This window comes from Bombus flavifrons, chromosome 16 (assembly GCF_040668555.2).
Source record: "Bombus flavifrons isolate JBK064 chromosome 16, iyBomFlav1_principal, whole genome shotgun sequence".
In the NCBI taxonomy this organism is placed as follows: domain Eukaryota; kingdom Metazoa; phylum Arthropoda; class Insecta; order Hymenoptera; family Apidae; genus Bombus; species Bombus flavifrons.
In genome coordinates, this window is record NC_138457.1 from 6,821,107 (window position 1) to 6,848,606 (window position 27,500).

The following is a 27,500-nucleotide window of genomic DNA, read 5'->3' on the forward strand; positions in this document are numbered from 1 at the left end:
ATTGCGAAATGAACCGCATTGTTCGAGTGAAGATGCGAACTGGATTCGTAGAATCGTTTCTCGCGCTAGAGAAATCTGATAATCAGATTACCAACGTATTTGTCGCGGGGTAAAGAACAAACCTTTGGGTGCGAAGGGTCGACTCGATCTCATGAAATTAATTTTGCCGCAAACTCAAGTCTCGTTGCTTCGCTTGCTTTCCTAGTGATAGTAGTGAGAAAATGGTCGGATTAGCAGTCCTTTTTCTATTTTCTTTTTTCTTTACATAACGCGTATGTTTGTGTGAGAAAATCAAGTATAGCATTAATAAAACAAATTATAAAGTATTTTAAATAATACTAATAAATTAAATAATTTTAGAAGATTTGACAATATTCCGCGAGATTCACGAGTTTTATTAACCTTTGCAGTAAGATTATTTTTAAAGGAAAATTCATCACTATCCCCCGCCTAATACGATAAGAAATAATGATAAAATAATGAAACAGATTACAAATTCTACTTTTTAGAACATAAAATTTGTTTTGCCATCCCCTTTTGCAATCGGGATTTTTCGTTCCTGTAATTCATCACTGTTGCCTTTTCGTTGCAGACAACCAATGACCTAAGCTAATTGCTTTAAACGACCCGTACAAGAGCACACTCTTCATGATTTTCTTAACTATAAATAACACTGAAAATAATATAAAATAAATGATAAATTGTACATTGAACATATGAATTATTAAACATTTGCTAAATAAATTGTTCTATAAATTATTTAAAGTCTGACTGTCCTGAAAGAATGCATTTACACAGGCCTCGGTATCAGTAGAACAATCCTATACTCATACAGACATCAAAGTGTCACGAGCCAAATACGAGATGCATAACCAATACTCTCAAGTAGAACAATCCGCCACTGGTGAGACACTCGAGTAGAATGATCCTTGTACGCGATCGATCCACCGCGAATAGAATGTTCCACTTTCGCGTTCGCCAGTAGAAGCGCCGCGTGAGTAGCCAGACATGCAGAAATGTAACTCGTAACAGGGAGACCGGATATCCAGTTACCCGGGTTCCTCTTTGTTGTTTCATCAACCCGTATTCATACCGTGTAATAATCGGATGCAGCGGAATAATCCTAGCACAAGTCCGGAGACACAGTGTCCTAACAATTTTGATATAGGCGACAAAGAGAGTATTTCTACGTGAAAAATAAATGGAAAATATGCAAAATATATGGAGTATCATAATAAAATGGGAAAATGGGAGGTTTTAGTATTTCTGAGAAAACGAACACTTATATTTCGATGTATCATGTCACAATATTATATTCTCTCATAGGTATTAGGAAAGAATGAGATATTTTATTCGTCGTTTTATTCTGCACCATTTTTAACTTTTCTTTGTGATATGAAGTAATATATAATGCGTTAAATTAGACTGTGAAAAATGAAAAGTACATTGTGCACGACAATTTTTTGTAATTACCATGAAACTGCAGGAAATTTTCAGTCAAATTAATAGGACGCAGCCCGTTATAATGAGCACACACGGTAGCATAACACAGTAGGAAAAATGTAAAATTCAAAATTCGTTAAAATTGACATTTCCCTTTTTCCTCGTGGATCCTTCATATTTAAACTTGATTAATTGCTGACTGAATACGAGAAAAACAGTTAGTGGTTTGAAACGAAAATAAGTGAAATATATGGAATAAGATGTTCCCCTTAAAAGGCCTCGTTTTCAGGAAAATAAAATTTGAAATCGTATTCCGTAAAAAAAGTAAATTTTCAAATTTGATTTTCTCGGAAATAGAGTATCCTGTGAAAAAATTGTACTCTACATTTTCGATCAATTTTCACACGTAGAATAACATCCCGTCGACTCTTCTCTCCTGTCCAATCCGGTTCTCACCAAATTCGAATATATTTGACAAAATTTCAAATTCGATTTTCTCAAACTCGAAACGTCATACGAAAAAATTTCATTCTACATTTTCGACGTATTTCCACACGTACGATAACCTCCTGCCGATGATTTTATCCTGTCCAATCGAAAATTAGCCAAGTTTGAGTATACCCGACCAATTTTCAGATTCAATTCTCTGGAAAACGAAGCATCGTATGAAAAAACTTTATTCTACATTTCCAATTTATTTTTTAACGTAGAGTTACTCTCCTTTCTATTGTACCATGATTTCTGGACATCCTATACATGTGCATGTAGTATGAGCCAACGATTTATCGGACCAGCCATGAAATCTTCATGCTCAGTGTTCGCAGCACTGCCACTTGTGAAACATCGTATTAACGACCACGACGAGCGTGAGTAAAAGAAACAGACTATCAAATGAAGTTTCTTTGAGCTGGTACGCGATGTAAATCTCTCTTCTTCGTGCATTTTCGCCTATGCATTTCAGCTCCTTTGATGGATCACGGAAAAAATTGTCGGGCCTGTTGTATAAAAGCACTGTGGCTACCTTTTTACCATTTTGCCTAGAAGCGATAGTGTACCACCTCTTAGTACTTTTTAGCGCAGGTGCAATTTTTCAGCGAGTCATAATGTCATCTCCTAACCGTTTCCTTTAAGAAACGCTTTTTACCAAGTAACGTATTATATAGTATCTTTTAAACATCTTTTCACGTGAAACTATTTTTCAATTAGTCATAATGGCAGCCTTTATCGTTCTTCCCAGAGGGAAAATTTCATTTTGAAATTTATCGTAAGGGATGACCTCATAATAATTAACAGCGGTATTATCATTTTTATTTATTTCTTTTTTTTTTGCAAGTTTTCAACGAGTACGTAAACTCAAAAATAGATTCTCATGAATTCGGCAAAAATTCTTCGAAAATACGTAAATAGATCGTAAAAAAAATTCATCTTTTCGAAATATACTTTTCACAATATGTAATGGCCAAGAACAAACGCGAACAGTATGCGTCATTGGAATGTTCGAAAAACATTATCCTTGTGAGAATGATGCAAACGCAAACAACCGACAGACTACTGTCGATAAGTTTTTCAAATAGATTTCACGTTGTTTCTAAAAACAGTCGTTCATCAGCAACGCAGCATAAATGTGTAAATATTGTGTGTTACGTGTACAGTTCGTGATAAATACAAATCATACAATCGACATACAAATGTCAGAATCGTTTCTAATAAATTCACTTCAGTGGTGGAACTTGTTTATCCTGCGTGTAATATCATGAAAAATTTCAAGTCCCAATATAATGACAATTAGCGGATTCCACTATACATTTTGTACATGTTTAACGTAGTTAAACGGTTGAATGGGATAGTAGCTCACCGAAAATGGTTCCCACGCTGTTGGCTATCGCTCCGGAAACGGCTCCATTCGTAAGGGCATCCAGGCAGGCGCTAAGAGCGCAGGCACACGCGCTCGTACCTATAAGGTACTCCAGTATCATGTTCCATCCAATAATGAATGCTATTAATTCGCCTACGGTCACGTAACTGTACATGTAAGCGCTGCCAGTTGTGTGAGGCACTCGTACTCCAAACTCGGCGTAACATGCTCCTGTAACATCAACACGAAATGTCATGTTAAGTTAAATAAAATCCAAAGGAGCTGTTGTTATTTCTTTGGCGAATTTTTCTTACCCCCACATTTCAGGATTATTCTTTCGATAACTGTATTATCACGTAAGCGTTTATTATACATTTGATAAAGCGCCTTTATGATATTCTACACTGAATCATCGATCGCGCACTTTTTTTGGTTTTTAGGTTATCTTCTGCGCTCCTTAATATTATTACTATTAATGATACTTTCAATAAAATAATAACTAATTATTGAACCTGGGCCCATAATCTGTTGTTATTTCTGTATTTAGAGGTAGGATTACAAAAGCTATTATCTTTTTCTTTGGATAAATCTATCACATCGTTCTGAGCCGAGAAACCTTTATTGCGCTTTCTTACATAGACTAGGGATAACAAGCAAAAGAATACCTTAAACATATCGATTAAATCTATCGATTGTATCTAGAACTATCTTCTAGTTACTATTTATTGTAACTAGCGCATCTGCATATAGATGGCGAACGCGAACTCACGTTGCATTTTTAACAGGAACAGATAGTTTGGACAGAAAGTAACGTAGAATTTCAAAGGTTGCAATCTAACTTGGTTCATACATTTCTTAGTAAAATTCTTTATCTTTGGTAAAAGGAGGCTACCGTATAAAAAACTGACTGAACTTTCTGGCCAATCAAATGCATAGTCACACGATTTAGATTTCTGTCCTCGATAACACGATAGAGAATATGAGAAAAATTCTCGAAACTTTCATTGATGTGATACGACAAAATTTGTAAAAAGCTGTTGGTAAAATATTTGGAGAGTTTCTAAAAATATTTTGTGTTACAATATAACAAACATACTCGGAATCTTCTCCCGGGAAAAAATTTGTTTATTCGCAAACACATTTTCGTTGAGACGTAACAAAATTTCTCAATATGAATTCTTGATAAAATATCCAAAAATTATCAGAATGCTTTTTCATGTGACAAACAAGCTCAATTCGGGATATTTTAAAAACACTCAAAGACCTTTTTGCTCTAACATAGACAAATTTCTCAGTACGAGTTGTCTGTAAAATACCCAAAAAGTGTCCAAAACTCTTTCACATATAATAAAAAAAAACATTCTCGGACTGCTTGCTAATTAAAGATACGTATAGAATTTGCAAAACCGTTTTTGCCACAATATCAAAAAAAAAAAAAAATGTTCAAATGATCACTCTAGCAAAATACCAGAAAATTTCTTAAAATTATTTCTACATAGAATGAACAAAAAGTAGCCAGAATATTTTTCAATACAATATGAAAAATGTGAAAATTCTTGCAAATTAAATATACCGCGCAAATTCCCAAACTCCTTTTTTCTTTCTTTCTTTCTTTTTCCAACAATATCAAACAACCTGTCCAACCACAATTTCAACTAAATATAAAAAATGTTCTGAAAATACTAATAAGTAAAGCAACCAAGAAGTTCGCATTTTCAATAGTTTCAAAAGTTTCGTACCGTATTGAAAATTCCTCTGAGAACATTTTCCCGATGGAAAATATCACAAAAGCTCTCGAAGCCATCTCGCCCTTTTTCATTAATATCAACAAGCTTTGTCAAGCTATTGTTTCAGCAAAATAGCAAAAAATTCCTGAAACGTCTGATTCGCGTTCGGAAAACAAAATCGATGGATAGTAGCCAGAGAAACATCAACAGAATAATGAGGCAGAGGCGGCGATTAACGATATGACATGATAAATTAGCAGTCGGCACCGGCGTACATCAACGTTATCGACGTTTTAATCCGTTGGTTGATTCGATCGGACAACCAGCCTCGTTCTGATGTAACAGCTGATTAAAGCTTCACGCGTTTAAAGGCCGCTAATTGATGCGCGAGTACGACCTGCAATGATTTAAATTAATTAGCCTCACGGCGTCAATTTCCTTCCTGATTTTTCACTTTTTTTTTTTTTTTAATTTCATTGACCGTGACACGTACCTCGCTCGAATAAATATTAAAATGTTCGATTCGCGTTTCATCGTCGATAATCTCGACGTATGGCGACGGATAATTTTCAGACGTGATAATTAAGTACGTTTACGACGTGTTTGTTTAATTCGTTTATTTATGAAACTAGGGTATTTCGCGGGGATATCAACGTGCAATTTTCGTGGTATTTTTAGATTACGTTATCGGGACAGATGTAGGAGTTTCGGTCTGGAAACTGGTTTTCAACTCGGCAAATATCGGACAAAATAACGCTGCGATAGTAAGAATAAGGAATGAATAATAAGCTTGTGTTTTTGTTTAACTTGTGGGAAATTTATGCAAGCAAAAATATTTTCTGTATAAAATTACGTTAGTATTCTCTTCGATATAAGTAGGAAACATATCGTATGTTTTCTTTAAACTGAAAAATCTTCTCTAAATATTCTCTTGAATGCAAAAAAAAAAAAAAAATAGAAGATACAATATGCTGTACCTTTAGAAGACAAGCTACGTTGTATTTTACCTCGAAAAGGATACTAACATATTTTAGAAAGAATATTATATATTATATATAATATGTAATATTTTATAATATAACATAGAAAATACCTCAACTTTCACAAGTTGGAAATAAAAATGTAATAATATAATAAAAAATAATAATATATAACAATTAAAAATAATAAAATAATAATAAAAATAAAATAAAAATAATAATGATATATAATAATTAATAATAATAATAAAATAATAAAAGATAATAAAAGATATAATATATAATAATTAAAAATAATAAAATAAAAATAAAATAAAAATAATAATAATATATAATAATTAATAATAACAATAAATAATAATAAAATAATAAAAGATAGTAAAAAATATAATATATAATATTTTATAATATAACATATTTTACATAGAAAATATGTCAACTTTCACAAGTTGGAAATACAAATTTATTAATACAACGTCTTGCGTGTTGTTGTAACATATTTTATCAATCAACATATTGTATATACAACGTATTTCCATTAACTGAACATATTTCATATTTTAACTTTCACAAATTGAAAATGAAAATTAATCGATGCAGCGCCAAGCATCTCCTTTACAAGAAAAAGAAATATATTTCATACGGAAGATATTTCTATTTTAAAGATAATACAATGTATTGTACATGTCTTTTTATAATACATTATTATTGTATATCATAGAGAACTGAGAGACAAACGTATTATGTAAGATCGCCACGTAGCAATCTACGTACAGTTATGGGATTGGCGCGTCTGGTTACAGGAAAGCAAGGCTGATGCGCAGCCCGTAAATCTAATCCGACATTCTTTTCCACTCGCCTCGAGCCATAGCAGCTGTCCTGCCGTATATGTGTCAGCAAACAGAGATGTATGGAAGCACGTGCACCATGGTGATCATGGACTATATTCGTGACCGGTGGCCTGATATAGGGAAAATAGGAAAAGGGAAGTTTTGATGATACAAGTTAGATGAGAAAATGGATAATACAATTATATAGCACGTGTCGTGTAACTGTAGTTTTGAGAAAATAGTTTTGCAACGAAAGTGGTAAAAGGTTTTATCAGATAAAATGAAATTGCTTAGACTGACGACTATTTACGAGTGAGAATATTGTAGAGGTTTCGAGGTCAGTACATTTTTTTATGGTATGACATCAAAGTGGAAAATAGGTTTAAAAGCTCTGTGAAGTTTGATTTTACAAAATTTATGGAACGAGTCTCAGCACTATGCCACATATATATATTTTTGTGGAAATTTTATTTCAATCCATTAGGATAACTCAAAGAGAATAATTCGAATGAAATAATTAAAAAACAGGATTTTAGTTGATTCTGTTTTATACTGCGAAGAAACAACGATTCCTATAACTAATTAGACAATTGTTAAAAATTGTCCCACGATATACACAGGCCGGACAAAGAGAAGTGTAGCCAGGCTATATCTGTCTAGACAGCCTATAAGTAGAAGCAAAGTGTACATTGTCAGACATTTGTAAGTCTTGATGTGACATGATAACACGATTCGTAAGTAGAATATACGCTATATCTCGAGTATAGCAAGTAGAATAGAATTATACGTAGCATTCTGTTTTCAAGGAGAATAACTTTGTGTATAATCAGACTTTAGAATAAAATTGCGGTAAGCAGAATATTATAATAATTTGTATTTTTCATTAACTTAACACGTGTGTTTTAATTGCAATTATTTCACCATATTCATCAATCATATCATCACCAATTGTGATCAGACTGTGACGGGCAAGTGAAACAAGATGTTAAGGGGAGTAACTTCACATATAGACAGACCATAAGATGCAGTTGTACTAAACAGGACAGTGGAGGAATTTATTTTTATTATCTTCGTGTATGTCGTACGTGTAAAGATATACTTAATGTATTGTACATTAGAAACATTGTTTCTGGCATGCACGTCGACTAAATTCTATTTTACGAATTCTCTAAGCGAAATACAACGTTCCAAGTAGAATATAATCGACTGTAACTGGACAGAAGCAAGTAGAACAGAATTATACATAACAGCCAGGTTCTAAGGAGAGTAACTACGTACACGGCCAGACTTCGAAGTAAAATTCCCCTAAGGAAGGCAATATGACGATTTATCTTTTAATTACCTTCGCGTATATTATAGTTGCGCATGCAAAAATTTTGTCCAATAGCGTCATCGACTAAAATTCACTTTATGATTGAAAATCAGCATTCTTGTGAATATTCTACGAATGCTTGAAAACAGCCTCGATTGTTCTCGTCACAGGAAGAATGAACAATGAGAAAGAATGTTTTTATGGCGTATGGTTGCAAATGTTTGATTAATTGTAAATGACAAAGAGGAAACGATGATATGCGATTTCCCGACTATTTATACGATATAGAGATCATCTGTACATGCGTAAAGATAATTTCATTCGTTTTATTTCTTATTAATTTTATTGCTTTATAAAGATTTAATAAACAGGCTTCTAAACATCTGATATCGATTTTCAGAAAAATTATACATTAAAAATGATATGCATTTGTTGATCTTTGTCCCGAATCCTCGTTCAAACGAGGATAATTTCATTAGAGTGGGGAGCGATCGAGCATTCATTCGTCTGATGTAAACGCGCCCTAAGGCAAAGATGAACCGCGTGTACGATCGGCGTGAGCCACTTTAAAATTTTTCCAAGTGGAAACAGAATTAGATCACGTGATGTTTTACCGCCTTAGACCGTTCTCGACGGTTTCCGCCACACAAACACCGTAAATCTAATCCGACCGCGTATCTAGCCGACGATAAATACGGTCGAGAATTCTCGCCGGCAGCGATGGTAAAACAACGCTTCCCATGAAGACGTACTGCTCCCACAGCTGCGTATACTATACTTTTCCCAAACGTTTCTCTAACACACAAGAGGGTTAAAACATCTTTCATCTCGAGGGAAAAACACATAATCCTTGGACTTGTTATTACAGGCCGATATTTATCTTACAATATTTCATTTTATTTTCAATATTTTGTTTCTGAATGTTGCCTACATTTTTCAGTATTTACAATTGTACTTAGAATAGCGAGATACCAGAAAATTTGCAGGATGCTTTTGTCATTGGTAGAAGCAATCAACCATATTTTGAAATATTAAGAACAAATGAGCGAGATTAATAACGAATCAAAAATAACTAATTTTGTCAAAATACTGATTGGTGGAATTGTACCTTTTTGCAATTTATGGTTTCATGCTCATTTTCTTTCCTTTTTGATGTTTCAGTTTTTGGCTTCTTCTGTATCGCATAAATTTTGCAAATTTCATTTTATTTTCAATATTTTGTTCCTGGATGTTGGCTACATTTTTCGGTATTTACAATTGTACTTAGAATAGCGAGATACCAGAAAATTTGCAGGATGCTTTTGTCATTGGTAGAAGCAATCAACCATATTTTGAAATATTAAGAAAAAATGAGCGAGATTAATAACGAATCAAAAATAACTAGTTTTGTCAAAATACTGATTGATGGAATTGTACCTTTCTGCAATTTATGGTTTCATGCTCATTTTCTTTTCTTTTTGATGTTTCAGTTTTTGGCTTCTTCTATATCGCATAAATTTTGCAAATTCTTGTAAGAGCTGACTTACCGGAAAAGATGGAAGCAATGGCCGCGATTATGAAGGAGATGACGACGCCTGGCCCGGCGACGCTGCGCGCCACCATCCCCGCGACTAGGTACATCCCTGTCCCGACGCAGGAGCCAACCCCCAAGGACGTCAGGTCCAGAGTCGTCAGGCACTTCTGTAGCACAAAAACTTTCGTTTAACAGCCTATTTTATAATCTTCCTTTAACATAATATTTAATAGAACATTGCATCTCATATTATTATCAATATCTAATGCAATATTATATATACATATAATATTCAGTAATATATTTAGTCCTCTGTAGAAGAATTATGTCATTGACATTAGAAAATTGTCTGTCGAATTTCTTTAAAAAAGAGAAAAATATGCGGATAGATATCCAGGAATTTTTTCATCAAATTCTAGTGACTGCAAGAAATTCCAAAATGTAATGAAACTATTTTCTTCTACTGCTTTCAAAATAAGAAAAATAAACTCTAGAAGATATCTAGAGGATTTTTACAAGTCTTCTCACCATATCTGGTGATAAAGAAAAACAAAATTCACTAAATAACTTCAAACAATCCCAACTCGTGAAGAGAGTAATCTCTTTCCCAATTTTTCAAGTAAAAAAAAAAAAATCAAGTAACAGACACAAACTTCCACTGAAAAAAAAAATAACTAAATTGAGGGAAACAATTTCCGAACGTCTCAATATAGAAAGACACTAATCTGTTTCCCTATTTTACCAGACAAGAAAGATGATGTGTAGGAGCGAAGACATAACATATTGCGAAAAGAAATTAATTCCCCATGGTCTATCATCGCGATGATTGATCACCTAGCCAGAACAGGAGATCTGAAGTAGCGTAGGAGTCGAGCGCAAGGGCTTGTAAAATCCTGTTAAAAATAGCTAGGGATCGATACGTGCAGGTGGATAACACGTACACAGATGCTTCTTCCTCTCAAGAATCCAGAATCTTAATGTCAGCCGGCTTGTCGTCGAAAGAAACATGGAGATTGCTCCCAGGCACAAAAAGGAGAGTTAAATTTGTTCCACGACTCTATTTCACCTTGTCTATTATCGGAACCTACCTACCTACGCGAACCAACATCCATTCGATGAGATAAATAAAGTTTCTGATTCGCTGGAGGATCGTATGAAACCGTGCAAGTGGGAAATCTTTCAGAAAGAATCGTATTTCTAGGGAAAATAAAAAGTCCCTATGAGACAAATTGCCACTTTGTATCTTTCTACTAATATTTGGTAAAATCTTTCGTAAAGCTATTAAAATATTCGATTATAATGGTAAAGAGCGGTTAGAATTATTTTATGGAAAAAAAGGAATCGTGGGATAAATTAATATTAGTTCTGTACAAGTTTCCTTTTTAAATTTTTCGTATATTTCTGAGGGCTAAGATAATTGAAATTACTGAAAAATTAGGATCGTTGTTTACAATATCAAAAGTTCAAGAGACAGAATCGAACCCGTTTTCAGTTGGATTGTTTGAGGTTATGTTTGAAAAAGTTCAAAAAAGAATGGAGATCTAGTATGGGAAGATACTTGCCTGTAATTTCTGCTTGGAATCGGTCGGATGCAGTGGCTCAGGTCCAGTTTTCCTCTGGTCACCCTGAAGACTGTCTACATTCTTCGTTCGTATAAATTTCCCGAAGAGCTCCAGGCCCTTTTCTCGGTTCATCAATTCGAGCTTCATTTTTCCTGTAACCAAATGCCATCGAAATATTTAACAAATAACGAACAGGATCATCTTTCTTTTGAAATTTGAAAAAGAGAAGAAACGTTAAGGTTAATGGTCGAAATCTCTCGACAAAATTTTAAATCAACCTCACAAAGTTCTAGTCTAATTGAAATTTGGCTGACTCATATTTCACGATGTCAACTTTTCTTTCTACCAGGGACACTTTAATGGCAACATTCATCGTTCCGAAACTCCCTATTCTTCGTCTAATTAACAAACGCCTGCACTTCGGTGTCCCTCCTTTACTTTCTATTTTACAAAATTAAATTTATTCACGTTTATTCAAGTTTAGAAACATTTCCCAGTTTTAGCTATTTGACTCGAGATCTTTTGCTTGAAAATTTTAGTTTCTCACTATCTCGGGAAATCACTGCACTTTTTATTATTTCATTAAGAAAAGGCCAATTTTTTAAATATTTCCTTATTTCGTAAAGAAAAATTGAGGTCTACTATACAAGACTGAGAAAAACCTACAGAAAAATGGGGAGGTTAAATTTAAGAAAAAAAAATCCCTAGAATCGAATTATTGGATTCGAATGAAAATTTGACATGAAGATTCGCGGATGGGTTCGATAGTGTCCCTCATAGATTTTCGAAAGGTTAGGAAGTCGCACAGGCGAATTATCGATTTATTATCCAGCGACGTCTGACGTCGTCTGCGCAGCGTGCGTCTTTTGTCCTTCCACACGATATCCCTGGAAAAAAAGAACCACGCGAAAGAAGAAAATTACATCCCGCGACCTCATCACTCTTAGTCACTTGCTAGGAACCATATTGCCCGGGGGAAACCACGGCCAAACAGAAAACCACCTATCCAACACGCAACCAGGACATTCTAGCGTATCAACATTTATTTCTAGCAACCTTTCTCCACATAGTTGCCATTTTCAAACGTTTATCTCAATTTTGTACGAATCCAAAAATTCATTTCTTAAAACTACGACGACATTGTCTATAAGAGTAATAAAATAAAAAATAGACGAAATATTTTGTAAGTAATTGTTCAAAGTCAGAACTTTAGATTGAAGAAATATCTTGTGCAACGAGAAAGTTAATTAGAAATGATAAAAGAAGAGAGAATATTGAGATATTTGGAAAGTGATTACTAAAAGTTAAATGAAGAATTTTTAGAACAGACTGTTCCATTTTAGGGAGGTGCTATTTTCAAGGAGAAAAAGACAGTGGACTAAAAATAGAGTGAAAGACGCCAGTGTAGTTCCAGAGAGTAGCATGGACGCAATAGAGAAAAGAAGGATTGTGCAAGGGTGTAAACAGGAAGGATAATCGTTCAGGAAAAAAAGGTGCACTCAGAGAAGGGTACTCGCAGATAAATTATTCAAGGCACGCTCCGAAAGTGGCGTCTATGAAAATGCCCCTTGCGTTCAGCGATGCTAATGGAATTCCTGAACGTTATCCGATCGCTCACGGACCCATTCTACTGCATCCAAATCCTGCCCATTTAAAATCAACTGTTACATTTTAAGCTCTCTGACATCTTTCAATTCGAATACTGCCTTAATCCATACAGCTGAATATTTGATAATAAATGATTTATCTGTATATTAAAATGGTATCCAAATATACGAGAGAATCCAGAAATTTATTTCAAATAATTGGACCATGGTGGCCACAGGTATAAGTTAGGTTTGAATTAGGTTAGATTATATCTAGACTGTATTTGAGTAAAAGCAAAATTTCATTTAAAATAATTGGATCGTGGTGACCACGCCTATAGATTAGCGTTAAGGTTATATTTATACTATATTTGGGTAAACTTGAGAATAATTTAGGTTTATGTTAGGTTGAATGAAATTTGGGAAAAGCTAGGTTAAAATTGAATTAGATCTGGGTCAATTTTCAGTTACATTGGAGTTAAGTTTCAGTTAAATCGCATCAAGTCTAAGTTGGCAATTTACTTTCCAAGTATCAAAACTGTTTTGGAATTTCTTCGTCGAGCAAGTTTTTACAGCGGTTGTTTCTGCTGCGTTTCCATCGCGGAGGTAGGATGCACGCGAAATGAAAATGCCAATTAAAGGCGAGATGGCGGCACGATAGAATAGCGGATGAAAGTTTCGCAATTTCACGGATGACGTTCGGGCATGCACACGAGCGTGCAAGAAATAATCGCGAGCTTTCAGTGCAATGGGGGCGGGACGTGATTTTTCCGGTTACTTGGTAACGAGCCACAAAAGTGGTTCGTCGGTATGCGACGCGGCATTTCCCGTCATAACGGACACGTACGCGGTTTCGCACAGTTTCGACCAGTTTTTCCAAAGCTTTACGCGACTTTTCTTTCATGAAACTTCTACCTAACCTCTCTCTGTCTATTTTACATTTCTATTTCGCTTCAATAAAACTTATGACCGAGTGCATTTCGTTTACATGTAAATGTTCACTCAAAAATAGAAAATGGCGTCTAAAAACGACCGTTCTTGAAATTTTTATACGAAAAGATAGTTTAAAGGTTAGGAAGGAAATCAAAACGAATTCTCGTGAGGACAAAATTTGTCGATTATTACTTGTGAACGATTCCTAACCTCTAAAACAACATTTCGTATTGATATTTAATCTTCTAAATAATTTCTAAAATATTCATGCTCATAGTTCCAGCAAGAAGAGGCCTGTAGAGGCTTATAGAGAGATTAGGAAACATCGTAGACGAGAATAAACAAGAAATAAGGGTTCTTGTGAGAACAGAATATATATAATTTTTAAGGCTCATTGGTTAATCGTTATTCGTAAACGAATTCTAACCTCTAAAGTAATACTTTGTGCCGAAATTTTACTTTCAGTATTAGTTCCTAAAATGCTCATTCTCATATCTTCCAAAAGGAAGATGCACATTACAGATTAGGAAATTTTTGTGAATAATAATGGAATGTCTCTGAGGTGGCATTTCCACGACGCAATCTAAGTCCCGGATGTCGAGTCTTTCAGAGAGATGAGCTTGTACGCGATTGCTCGTTGGCGACTGATGCGTGCAGTGCATGTTGTCTCTTTCATCTGCGTTGTCTCCTTGAATCTGAAATTCCAAACTGCAGTATATTGTTGTTAATTGTATCACTATCCATATCGTTCAACTCCCTGGGTTAGATAGCCTTCTGACGTCAAACTACCAAGCGTATACCTTGCCGCAATTTATCAAGCTTTATTAATCCTGGCATAGATCATAGCTGACCACAACAATTTTATTTAATATTTCATATTTAACGTGATGAAGGCCATTAGTGGTTATTCTCGTGCACGATATAAATTAAAATTAGGTAACCAAGTACCAAGCAAATTAAAATTAAGTAACAACGTAAAGCAACCTAAACTGTAATCTAACCCAAATTTCATCCAAATCCAATTCAACTGTAACCTAACCTTCCCCAAATTTAACCTCACATTTAACTCGATAAAAACCATAGTGGCGTAAAGTGTATAATACAAATTAAAATTAAGAACGTTATAGAGAAATTGCAATTTCGATATTTAGAGAAGAAAATTTTGGCAAGTAGTTTCGAAGATTATTAGGTAAAAAACTTGTTGAGAGGTTTCTCGATGCCATGCAAATTTTATTTTCGTACCACTGTAAATTTTGTGCACCTCCAAAATTACGAATTCCACCTCCTATCTCATGTACACTCTCGTAAAACACACTCTAGAGGAACTATTTTAAGAGTTAACTCGGTATCCGTAAAGGGTTCCATCCTCCTTTGTGGAACGAACTTCGAAACCTTCAAAATAGATTACGAGGTTCCTTTAGATTTTTTTTTCGTAAACGCCTATTATCTGGCATTAACTGATTTGCCCCGGATAATTCGCTCCTGTTGAACGATTTCAAACATGGCGTCAGACAGCACATTAACCACCCCAGTGAAAAGTTTGAAAGAGGTTAACTTGGAAGTACCACGATCAAACAAGTTCTCCAAGCTCTCGACGAAAATCTAATTTAGTGCATATTCTCGGAGAAATCTCGCTCGCAATTAATGAGAACCTGGCTTAGGTGTGTGCAGCATGAAAAGAGGCGATAGAAAAATTTCATTCCATATTTTCGATATATTTTTTCACGTAGTATCGCCTCCTTGGCTATTTTCATAGCAATAAATGTGTCAAATGATACAAGACTAATGCCAAACTCACCATAAAGTCGTTTAAAGTTCTTTTTCGAACTTTTAATGGTTCGAAAGGAGGCTCGTCCAAAGCCATTCATTTCGAAAGGCATGGAAGCGAGAATTCTACCCTTTTACCAAACTTTGATGGTGGATTCGTGCACCGAGGAAATTTATGAAGCGCGATTCATTTGTTTATTTATGGCTGACGGTGCATCCGCAACGGGCGATAAACGGGGCCGCCGGCTACTAAACTGCCTTCTGCATGAAGAAGCGCGATACGACCTAACCTAGACGTTCGCCAAGAGCTTGCCAAGGTGAAACGCACCTAATTTTTTACTCCAAAAAGGTGTAAATATCTTTTGAAGATTTGCGAGACTTCCGGTGGATGTACTCGCAACAAATTTGCAGAGAAAATAATCGAAATATTAAAAAATAATTTGATTGATAAGATTGATATCAGTTAAAAAGCAAAATTAATAATATATAAATTAGGTTAGTTTAATTTTAACCTAAAGATTACATCAGAATATCAACTTTGTTGAAGAAGGCTACTTATGAAAGAAGCCAACTAAGGTGCTACCGGATGAATATGATAGATGAAAAACTTCCAAGTTCTCACATTAATTCCTAACGAGGTTCTAAGTTCTTTCGAGCGAGAACAGGTGTCCCCCCAAGAAGACCTTCTGCGAAACTTTCAGAAAATTGCATTCTCCTCTATTCTACTCTTTTTCCGCTCGTTTTTAACTCGTAATTAAGGGAGAATCGCGATGGTTAATCAGAAATAAGCTGCTCAACGTAGCTTCGTTCACCACTTCCAGTTCTTTAACGAGAAAACCTAACCTACAATAACCTCCAAAGCTTTGTAACATTCACAGTTTGCATAAAATCACCCTTACACTTTGAATTATACAGAGTGTCCTAAAATTGTGATTCAATTGGAAAGAGTATGCTTCTTCTGAACAAATAAGATCAAATTATAGAAACAAATTTAGGGAGACTAAATTTCCTATCTTGTTTAACTGAAAACTGTATCTTTACGTGCAATACCTTCAGTTTTCAACTTAATTTTGTTTTATTCTGTCATACATTACCACCCACTTCCTATTTGTACCACAATTTTTGAAATACTTTGTATAGTGAGGAAAACAAGGTTAGGTTACAGTCTTTCACGGCTCAGGATATCGCAGTTCAGCCTATTACACGCTTGACACTATTATGTCTAACACTATTTTGTCGAACAGGCTCCCAAGAAAGAGCCGAGTCCAAAAGAAACAAAATTACAACGTTTCGTGAACATTGTAGTTCCGCATTGTGAACCATGCGCATGTGTAACAATGTGAATTGTGAATGTTAGGTTAACCCTAACCTCAAACGATAATTGTTTAGCAAACAACTAGTAGCAAGAACGACTAAGACCATGAACAGGGTAGAAGAAACGCCGAAGGTAATAAGCAACGAAGCAATTAGAAGAAGTAATGCGGTCATAAAAGAAGGAAAACGAGAGAAAATGGGAAAACATAAACAAAAGGTGAAATACGCGAGGTTATAATTAGACAGCCAGGTAGACGTCAACTCTGTCTGCCGTCAGAAATGTGTGCTCCAGTTTCACCGCTAATTATATCATCGTTCCAGACGTGTTTCATGCCAGACAGTAGAATTATTGTATGGAAGAGCCGAGATGCGTAAACGCAACGCGAAATCGCAGCACAGATGATGCCTCAGACGCTCTTCAGTCATGAACCAACCTGTGAAGGTTAGTTTGTACATAATCTATCCGTGAAGTGACGAAATTTTCAATATATTTGTAGGAGTGAGATTTTTATTCAAGGTAAGAAATAAATTTTTTTCCGGCTTTCTAGAAATTTTATTTAAGGAGAGGTGTGAAGTTATCTAATTTGAAGTTGTCAAATTAAAATTCTGTTACTAGCAATACGCATAAATAAAACTTAGCGAGGTCAGAGATCCTATGGTGTTAACTTTGCTGCCGCCATTGCTACAGATAAATCACGTGACAGATTGAGAACAGCCGGCGAATGAAATCTCGTTCGATGGATACTCGTTTACGCTTCGTTGCACCCATCCATTGATTTACTCACTGTATTTTAAGGCATGAAAATGGACATAGATGACCCGTGGATATTTTTACAGTCCGCTGAAAGTGGTAACTGGTTCCTGTCAAATAGAACCTGGTGTGATTGATCGAATCCCTTTGTCGATGTATCTACGCTATTTTTTCGTCGTATAAACCATTTGTCTGGTATTTTTCTACTTGCCCCAGAAAATAAATTTTCCCTCTTCTTTTTTTTTTCATTTTTATGTAAGAAAAAAAATCTGTAAATTTCATCGCATTACAATTTCAATGCATCAATGCGTGCCATGAATAAAATTCCCTAGTCAGAAGTCGGTAGATCAGACGATAGAAGTGCTGACAATACCATAAGGCGTTTCCTTGAGAAATCGAGCCGTGAAATGACCTAGTGGCACCGATGCCGGGCCAATGATGTAGAGAAACTGCTCGAGGACAATTAACTCGGCAGAACCTGAACGTTTCTTTGAGGAAAGTGCTTCGCTACTGGTCGGCCAATCACGGCCTCCATCTTCCAGCACAACCGGGACAAAGGAATTCCCTATTCGGGTCTCTTTTTCGCAGTATCCATAACCCAAAGCAATACTGATTGTTATTCCACTTTCCATTCTATTAATTTTAAATACGTCCATGGCTTATTACAGATGGGCAGTCACAATGGAACGGAATTTTTAAAAAATCATTTTTCTTATTGGTAATCCTGGAAATATAAGGCTCTTTTCACATCTGAGCAATTTCTTTAATTTTTCTCATTTTCTAAAGTTCGAATAATTAGCAATTTTCCTTTTAATTCGTAATACTGCAATAGTGTACAAATTTTTAGCTGAAAAAGTAAATTGCATTATGGAATGAAGTAATTATTAATGAATTAGATATATACTTTTCATTTATGTGTCAAATCAATTTTTATTTTAAATGAATTATCAATGTTAAATAATTTTGATTTTTATGTCAAATCAGTTTCTATCAATTTTTCGCAAATGAATATCAAGAGTTCCTTCATGGATAGTGACCTTGAAAAAATTTCTGCCTTTCAAGTACAATTGTTTTTCTTTTTTGCAGTGTGCAAAGACCTATACAGGTCAGGATATTTTTGGAAATATCTGAAAGGAAACAGAGAACGTTTGCCAATTCCATGGATAGACGCCTTTGAGACCTCTCGCATGTCGTGACTCGTTAAGCTGATCAACGATCGCAATTTCGAATCAGTCCTTTAATCTACCGACTGCTATTGGTTATCCATTACGCGTTTAACGAGGTCGCCGCTGCAAGAAACGATATTGCACCGGTATGGATTTATTTACAGCACGTCCTGACCAGCATCCCGCACTTCTTCATCCGCATCCCCTTGAATATCCAATAGAAAAGCGCGATATCCGCTTTTTTCCCTATTTTCCTTTTTTTTTTTTTTCAAGGCATTTTTCATAATTCTCTTTAAAACATGTATCCACACGAAACGGATAATTTAAAATCGTAGTCAAAATCATAGAATATCATTCTTTCTGTCAGAACTGAGAGAAAAATGTCATAAAATATCAAAAAAAAAAATAAAAAAAAATATTGTAACCTTGTCCGACTATGGAAAATGTTTTAGCTAACAGAACAACATCTCAATGTTTACCATATGAAACTCAATGTTTGAATCGATCATTTTGTCGTAAATATTCGCTAAATTGAATAGAAATAAAACGGGATAAAATTAGAAAGCTTTTATGTCTGTCTAGACATGCTATAAGTGGAATTAAACTGTATATGCTCAGACACGCAATGGTCTCGCAAAATTTGACATAATGATACGATTTCTAAGTAGAATATAAGCTATACTCGGATTATAGCAAATGAAAGAGAAATGTACATACAATATATAATAGTAACATTCAGTTTTTAAGAAAAATAACCTTCTATATGGTCAGACTTTACAATAGAATTTCTGTAAGCAGAATATTGTAATAATCTGTATTTTTAGTTAACTTTAAGCATATTTTAATTATAATTATTTCTGGCAAAAATTCATTTTAAGATTTTTATAGCACATATACAGACCATAAGATAAGATTAGTAAACAGGATAATGGAACAATTTATTTTTTTATCTTTGTGAGTAGCGTACATGTAAAAATATACTTCGTGTATATCTTTTATACTTCATGTGTTGTATGTTACAAAAATTGTTTGTGACACAATCATCGACTAAAATCTATCTCACGAATTTTACAGGCAGAATATAGCGTTCCGAGAATGCAATCGACTGTAGTCAGACACAGGCAAGTAGAACGGAATTATACATGGTAGCCAACTTTTAAGGAGAGTAACTTCGTACATGATCAGACGTTCAAATAAAATTGCACTGAGCAAGGCAATGCGACGACTTTTTTTTATTATCTTCGTGTACATTATAGTTATATACTCTGAAAATTGTTTCTAAGAGCATCGTCGACTAAAATTCACTTAATGCTTTTTTTAAGGTAACAAAGTACCGCGAGCACTCCCGACGCGATTCATTTAAAAATTTTTTCAAGTGGAAACGAAATTGGATCACGTGATGTTTCACGGTTTCGAACGGTTCTCCACCATTTGTTAAGTTTAATAACTATATTTCAATAACGATAACAAATGTATCAAACGATATATTAAAAATTGGAAATTTTTCGAAAAGTCTTATGAACGCTAGTATACACGCGATGCATCCAGACGTTTCCCGCAGCGTTTTTCCAAAGCCCAACTCTTGTACCTGCCAGTAAGACGAAGAACTCGATTTCCTGTCGCGAAACATTAATAATTCGCCGCTGGACTCCTAAGAAAATTCATTACACTTTATTTACCCTAATTTCAATCACGATAAACAATGCCCTGCATGCTTCTATACTTTCACGTGCAGCAATTTTCAAGGGGAATCACGAGAAAAGTGCGAACCGTTGTTCATCTGGAAACCACTGGTGAAGACAAAATGGATTCGAATGGAAGAAATAGATGAAAATAGGTTAAGGGTTCAAAATAGAATGGTTGGCTCAGTGGGTAACATGGTTGGCCACCACGAGATTGAACAAGGTTCGGATCTCCAATACTAAGAAAATTTATTTTCCAAGATTTTTAATAGCCATATAGTTGAGGAAACTGATTAGGGGGAAACAAGGGAAAAATGTGGCGGCAAATTTACGGAAAATGGGAGGAAATAGCAGTTTTCCTAGAAAACGGAGCGGAAAATAGTCTTCAAAGCTGGGATAAGGAAAGAAGTTTAATGGAAATTAGAAGAAAAAAGGAAGTAGATTGCGTGAAAAAGGAAGAAAATAGGTATTCGAAAAGAAAAATTGGACATATAAATATATCCTGAGTATCAGAAGAAAATATATTAGGAATAAGGAAAATATAGAGATAAAGAGGAGGATAATGAAAATGTGTGAAGGTAGTAAATGAAAGGTAAAGGAAAGGGCCATGGAAGGACACACGGACGAAGAGAAAAATCCGACCCACAAAAAATATTAGTTTTCCAAAAACAAACTAGAAGTTCGAAGCTCCCGTAAAAAATGGAATTAGAAATTCGTAGAAAATATCAGTTAAGGGAGGAAATTATACGGAGCTGTTTCACAAAGGAACGAAACATAAATAAAAAGTAAACAGTAAGATGAATAATTCCAAGGAAAAAAAATTATCTTGACATTTCTAAAATAAGATAACACAAGAGGGTGAGTGTAAAGACAAAGAAAAACTTGAACGCGTGAAAAAGTAGGTCTGCGATAAACGAAAGCGGAGTAAGGAGGAGAAAGGATGGAACGGGTGGGATCTCATTCAATTAAATCGGATGGAGAGAGGAAGGTGAAGAGGGGAAAAGCATCCCACAGTTCGTTCTCGTGTCAGGAACAGCAGAAAACGAAGGCACACTTGCCCGTGAATTTATTTCCCCTATGAAGATAGCTAGCAGGCCGGTTCTTGGCTGTCATCCAACTTCTCTAGGGTCGACCTTCGCACCGAGAACGACCTGAACCCAGGGACGCATCTATCGGGGGCGTAACCCAACTTCTCCAATCGCCTATTTCAACCCTCGTGCATTACTTCTCGACTTTGAAGTTCACGGAGATAATCCTGTATCGGCGTGCCTTACATTTCTCTATTTTTACCAACTGTATAAATAACTTAAGCAAAATTTCGTTTGATAGACGTAGTCATACAGTGACTCGTCAATGTATCTCAACATCCATCACAGAAAAATTGCATGTATATATATATTGTGCATCTTATATAAAACATTTTAAAACTTCATTAACACTATGACGAGAGAAAAAGTTGGAAACTAATCTGAAAGTGTATCGTATGTAGGAGTTACAGTATATTTACAGCAAACATATATTCAGTATAAAGTATAATATAGAGCATAGATAGTTTTAAAATGATTGAATATCGAGAGTCTTATCAATACAATGGATAATTGATTCTTGAAATATTTTTGTGATTCCTGTGAAATACGTACTTGCACTAAATATCTTATACTTTCTACGTGCATTTTCCAATTTGTTTCAAGCTTATCCAATTATGATGATAGAATCTTGTAATAAAATTAATGAAATTTTTATGTATTTCGTATAGCACACATAATATATTGATAAACGTAACCACAAGCGTCCGAATACTTTTATGAGCGATTCTACTTCCATGAAATTTCAATTTCAGACACGAAGATAATTTGGAGATCGTTCGAAAGTCGTATAGATAGTCGTAATTCAACGTCAAGGAGTCTGGAGCATCCGGTTTCAACCTGGCCTTTCCGGGTCAAACACTCGCACAGAAATCTTTTTACTTCTGACACGGAAACTCGTACGACCGTGAAACACCGCATAAATTTATCAAAAATGGAACAGAAACTTCCGACTTGAAAGTTGAGAACTTTTGCAGTTGGCAAACTCGAGAATCAAGTAAAAGAAAAGATTTACATCCGTGAGATTCCTGTCAGATGTTTATAGCGTGTTACGAAAAGATTTGTTTATTCAAAATATCATAATTTTGGATTTAGATTATTTAATGTATAGAATTATACATTTTCCATGTGCTTTTAGTTTAAGAAATAATTAGACTAAGTGATTATGCAAATTCATGTGTTTATGAATAAAGTCAGAGGAACAAAAATTAAACAAAAATTTGTTTCACACATATATTTGTACAAACACATTATCTATTGCTTCCTTGCTCTCTCTAATTCTACATAATTTTGTCAAAACGCGTAAAGACGCAACAGTTGCGTTGGTCATAGCGAAAGCGTCAATCATATTCTTTAGGCAAACAGGAGTCGTTCAAACCTTCAAAAATTCAAAAAATATTCCGAGGTACGTATCAATGCCTCTGTTACGTTATGCAATTGTTATATAAAGGAAAATATTTGAAACCTTTCTCGATAAGAATAAAACCTGTAGGAAAGAAATTCAAAGTGATAAAATTTCGCTTCATTCGCTTAAGAAAAGTGAATTGAGATTTGAAGAGAATATGAAATAGTTTCACAATTGTTCCTGATATTTTTAAAAACAAGAGAGGAATCTTGGACAATTATGAATAATCAAATAAAATATATTTCAATACCGTGTATTACAATAATAGAATTGAATATTTTTGCGTCAAGGACCACGGTCTAATTTCGTCGCACGGCCCTCTTTTGACCTGGTTTTCATACGGTTTCGGCGCACCTGATACAACGAGGATATGCCCCGCCTTTGAGCGACGAGAATTCGATATATCAGTCCGTTTCTACATTCTGATCTAACTGTCAAATGGACTGTCTGAATGCATCAGCAATTTCAAATCAGCAATACAAAAAATTGTATCAACCTAACCTATCACGCTCCATTTATTAACAGAAATAAAGACAACCATGGGAAATATGTACAAACTCATAAAAGTATTCAGACACTCGCAGACAAGTTTTATGAACATATTATGCAACGATTTATGCATATAAACCTAACCATTAATTTTTATTTCGGTTTATACTTTACAAGTAATGATAAAGGTCGTCGGTACCACGTAAAAAGTAAAAAGTACAAAATAAAATTGAAAATTCTAAAATTTAGTAACCTAACCTCAAACTATTGCATCGAAATTCGTGATTGACTCAATGAGACCAGAATAGAAATTACTCTTACCTTAAACTAATCTAATAATTTTCTCTTGCTGTATTTTAAATGAACAATTGCAAGACGAACTCAATTATGATTCCTCTTCTGGAATCTACCACTGCTAACCTATCTATTATCCATCGTTTCCTCGCTATGTTTTAAATGAACAATTCCAAGACGCAGTCCATTATTATTCCTCCTCTGGAACCTAGTACTATTAACAATTAACATACTATCTACCATTTTCTCACTATATTTTAAACAAACAATTTCAAGATAAACTCCGTTATACTTCCTCCACCGGGACCTAGTGTACTGCTATGAGGACCCTAGTATTACTAAACTACTACTACTAATACTATTAAATGAATCTCTCGTACTACTAACCTACTATGTACCATTTTCCCGCTATAGTTTAAACGAACAATTTCTAAGATGTGCTCCATTATAATTCCTCCAAAGGGTTTATAATAGAGGATATGGAACTTTGAGCGATTAAAAACAATTACAATGTGACACACGAAACACCAGCATCTAATGAACTGGAAGATACCAACAACAAATAACAGCATACGTTGCCCGCGCAATAATTACAGTCGTCACATTTCTTTCAACCCTGCAAGGGCTGACGTTTTAACGGACAGGCAGTTGTGTACACGACAGGATGCGCCAGGTAAAATGGTGTCTTTGCAGAACTGCAATTACGTTCGCTCGTGTTTCACAGTGACAGCGTCAAAAACATCGCGTTTTGCCGCAATTACCATTTCGAGCGACCGGTTTAATTGAACGGAACGACCCAAACGATTTTTCTTCCCGTCCCTAACTGTTTCGAATGTTAAACATCGACCATTCTTTATTTTCCAATGATCTGGATGAATATTTACATGGCTACCATAATGATTATACACGGGCACGTTTAATTAAACGGATCCAGACGGCTACCGGACCATTTTTTTAGGTTAATTGCCGTGCGACTTGTTATTTTTACGATTTCATTTCCTGGTAGTACCCATATCGGGGAAATTTCTTTATTTTGAGAATATTTTAAAATTAGAGTTCTTATTGCAATGTGTTGAACATATTGGAAATTTTGTGCAAGAAAACATTTCATTAATTCAACCAACTCATAACATAAATGCAATATAAATTTCGAAATCTGAAAAATTCGTAAAATAATATAAATATCGAGATTCGAAACACGTGGAAAATAATATAGGTTTTAAAATTTCCAGTTTTATTTTAAACAATCGAAAACATTTCAAGTTTAGGAGAAAATTGATTATAAGAGAAGATTTCATTAAATCGACATCCAGCTGGGAGTGTAAAGCAAAGCAGAATGAAGACAGTGGATAAAACCTGTTAACGTCGCTAATTGCATTTCGATTAGGGTCGATAACTGTGTGATGTAACTGGATTCAATACCTTTTCCCCTCTATTTTTCCAATGTCGTGGCCAACGAACAAACCGTGTATTCCCAGTAAAATGGTAGATACAGTGTGTTGAGCAGAGGATTGGAACGTATAGTATATATCGTTGAAATGAGGTTAGGATGCGGGTCAGCCATTGGCAACGCGAAATATGTAATTCGATTGTTTCGACTGCGCGTTGTTTCTTGCGAAACAATGGATAAAACCGGAGCTATTATTAATCCCTCTCGTGATACACTTGAAAACGCTACTACTGCAAATTAAATGTATCACCGTCGGAATTATAATCCCTGATGTCAAATTGCATTAACATTCGAAACTTTAACAACTTGGAAATTCATCGAAGATATGTATTTCATTCCATTCTCATCTCATTGCGATATATTTTTCTAAATCATACTATATTGAATTTTATTCTTACTGTATTGTATACATTTTAATATAAAAACAAAGTTTTTTTTCTCTTTAAGGCCATTTCCTTTTCTTAGTCAAATTAAGTTGAAATTATCGAATTAAAAGTGTCGGATAATTAACGACAAGTTCATTAATACAATCCTTTCGGTTGTACAACCTGTTCATTGAGAATGGGTCGCGTTATGTGAAACACCGATCGTATAAATGACTGTCCCACTTGTCTAATTAAAATTGACGCACGCCTCTTGGACAATAATAAATGACGATTTCTAGGAAGCCGGCAAATATGTTCAGCCCTTGTTAATTGAAAATTAACAATAACAATAAAAGTTTATTAATCTACCGTTGCTCGAGCAACGATAATTAATACGGTTGATTATTATCTTCATCAGCGAATTTAAATCGGTCGTCGTGTAATAGTTGGGCGAAGAGCCCACTCAAAAAATACGGCGCTGTACCGTGAAAACGTTGACACGCACGCTCGCCAGCCATCGTGGTCATCGATCATGCACCTCTTTTCTCCACGTGGCTCATTGCAACAAATGGTCGCATTAATGTCGCTTCCACTTGGCTATAATCTCATTAAATTATTGCTTCTAAATGGTCGAACTTCGTTTAAAGGTACAGCAGATTTTTCGTATCTTCTTTAATAACGTATGATTTTTGCACAAAAATAGTGAAAGATGTAAAATAAAAAATGTATATTATATTGTAACTTCATTTTTAAATTTTTAGGCCTACATCAGACTACTGCCACAAAAATTCGTATCTGAATAATTTTGAGATTACTTACTTTTCATTAAATAATTTTGCCCTTAAAAAGCACTTAAGAGGTGAGATTTTTATGTTAATTGAAACGTTATTAAATAAGTGTAAATAACTTGGAAACAACTGAAGCGATATCTCATAGTGGCAAAAGGTGGTCTTTTTGGAATTTATGGTTTCGAATGCGAATGAAATATTGAGGTTATTCTAACCCTGAATGGATTAATCGTTGTCTTTTTATTCCATATTTTATTCCAGGAGTCCATTCATAGCTTCTGTTTCTTTACAATTTAATTATGAGCGAGAATCAATTTGCACTCCCCTATTTTCAGCCAGGTCCGTCAAAACTTTATATTTTCACACGTGGAATCGTTGATTATTCAATAGAATTAGTTCGCAGATTCCTTTGAATCTTCGCTGCTATCTAATCAATGGATCAAGAATACGAATGTGACTTGTTTTGCTCACAATTAGATTTTTCCTAGTTAAGAACAGTTTTATCTCCTACCACGTGACCCAGTTCCACGTGCATGCCACCGAGCAATGAGACTGGAGGTCTCTATACCATTTATCGTTTCCAATCGTTAATTACCGCCATTATACTTTCCCTAATCTTCATTAGAAATCGATCGCCATAGAAAATTCCCTATACGGTGCATTCATCTGCATGATTACATTTTTATTTACCCTAATCATCGTTTGAAATCAAATATTCTCCGTACGACATATTCTCTGTATTCATTTGCATGATTGTAATATTACTTTCATTCCATTTCCACTAATCTTCGTTGGTTATCATTTCAGATGGACTGTATAGGGAAAAAAATAAACCTGTTAAACATATTCGTCAAGATACGAAAATTCTCTATAAAATTGGCCTTTCTGCACGATTGCAATTTTATTTTAATTTTATTTCGCCTAATAAAATACACAAAATCACACGAGTAAAGGGAAGGTGTTGTTTCGACAATTCTCATTTTGAAACTATTAATCATCTATCCATTTCAATTCAAGAAAAAAGCCAATGCCAACTTCTAGATGATCAAACAGAAATAGAAGCAGGATGTACATCCAGGAAATTTTCCTAGATCTAGAAACCTTTTTTATATCTCTGATTTATCTAGTAGATTTCTATTTCTAAGTTGCTATTGACCTTGATACATTATTTGTTTCGAGGTTAGTAATATGTAAATTACTGTA

The 27,500-nt window shown here is 34.7% G+C and overlaps 1 protein-coding gene across 2 annotated transcripts in view; it reads right to left on the bottom strand.

The window, feature by feature from the left end:
* Positions 1-27,500, bottom strand: part of LOC138188293 (solute carrier family 7 member 14) — a 66,523-nt gene that overhangs the window by 23,268 nt on the left and 15,755 nt on the right. Inside the window, exons 3-5 of one of the 2 annotated variants that reach the window (XM_069129929.1) lie at positions 11,223-11,374; positions 9,674-9,827; positions 3,299-3,529 (exon numbers count right to left, since the gene is read on the bottom strand). In XM_069129929.1, coding sequence (XP_068986030.1) covers positions 3,299-3,529; positions 9,674-9,827; positions 11,223-11,369 — 532 coding nt within the window. In that variant the 5' untranslated portion in view covers positions 11,370-11,374. Of the gene's footprint in view, positions 1-3,298; positions 3,530-3,612; positions 3,710-9,673; positions 9,828-11,222; positions 11,375-27,500 lie in introns of those variants that run through there. The other variant, XM_069129930.1, reaches the window with a different exon arrangement.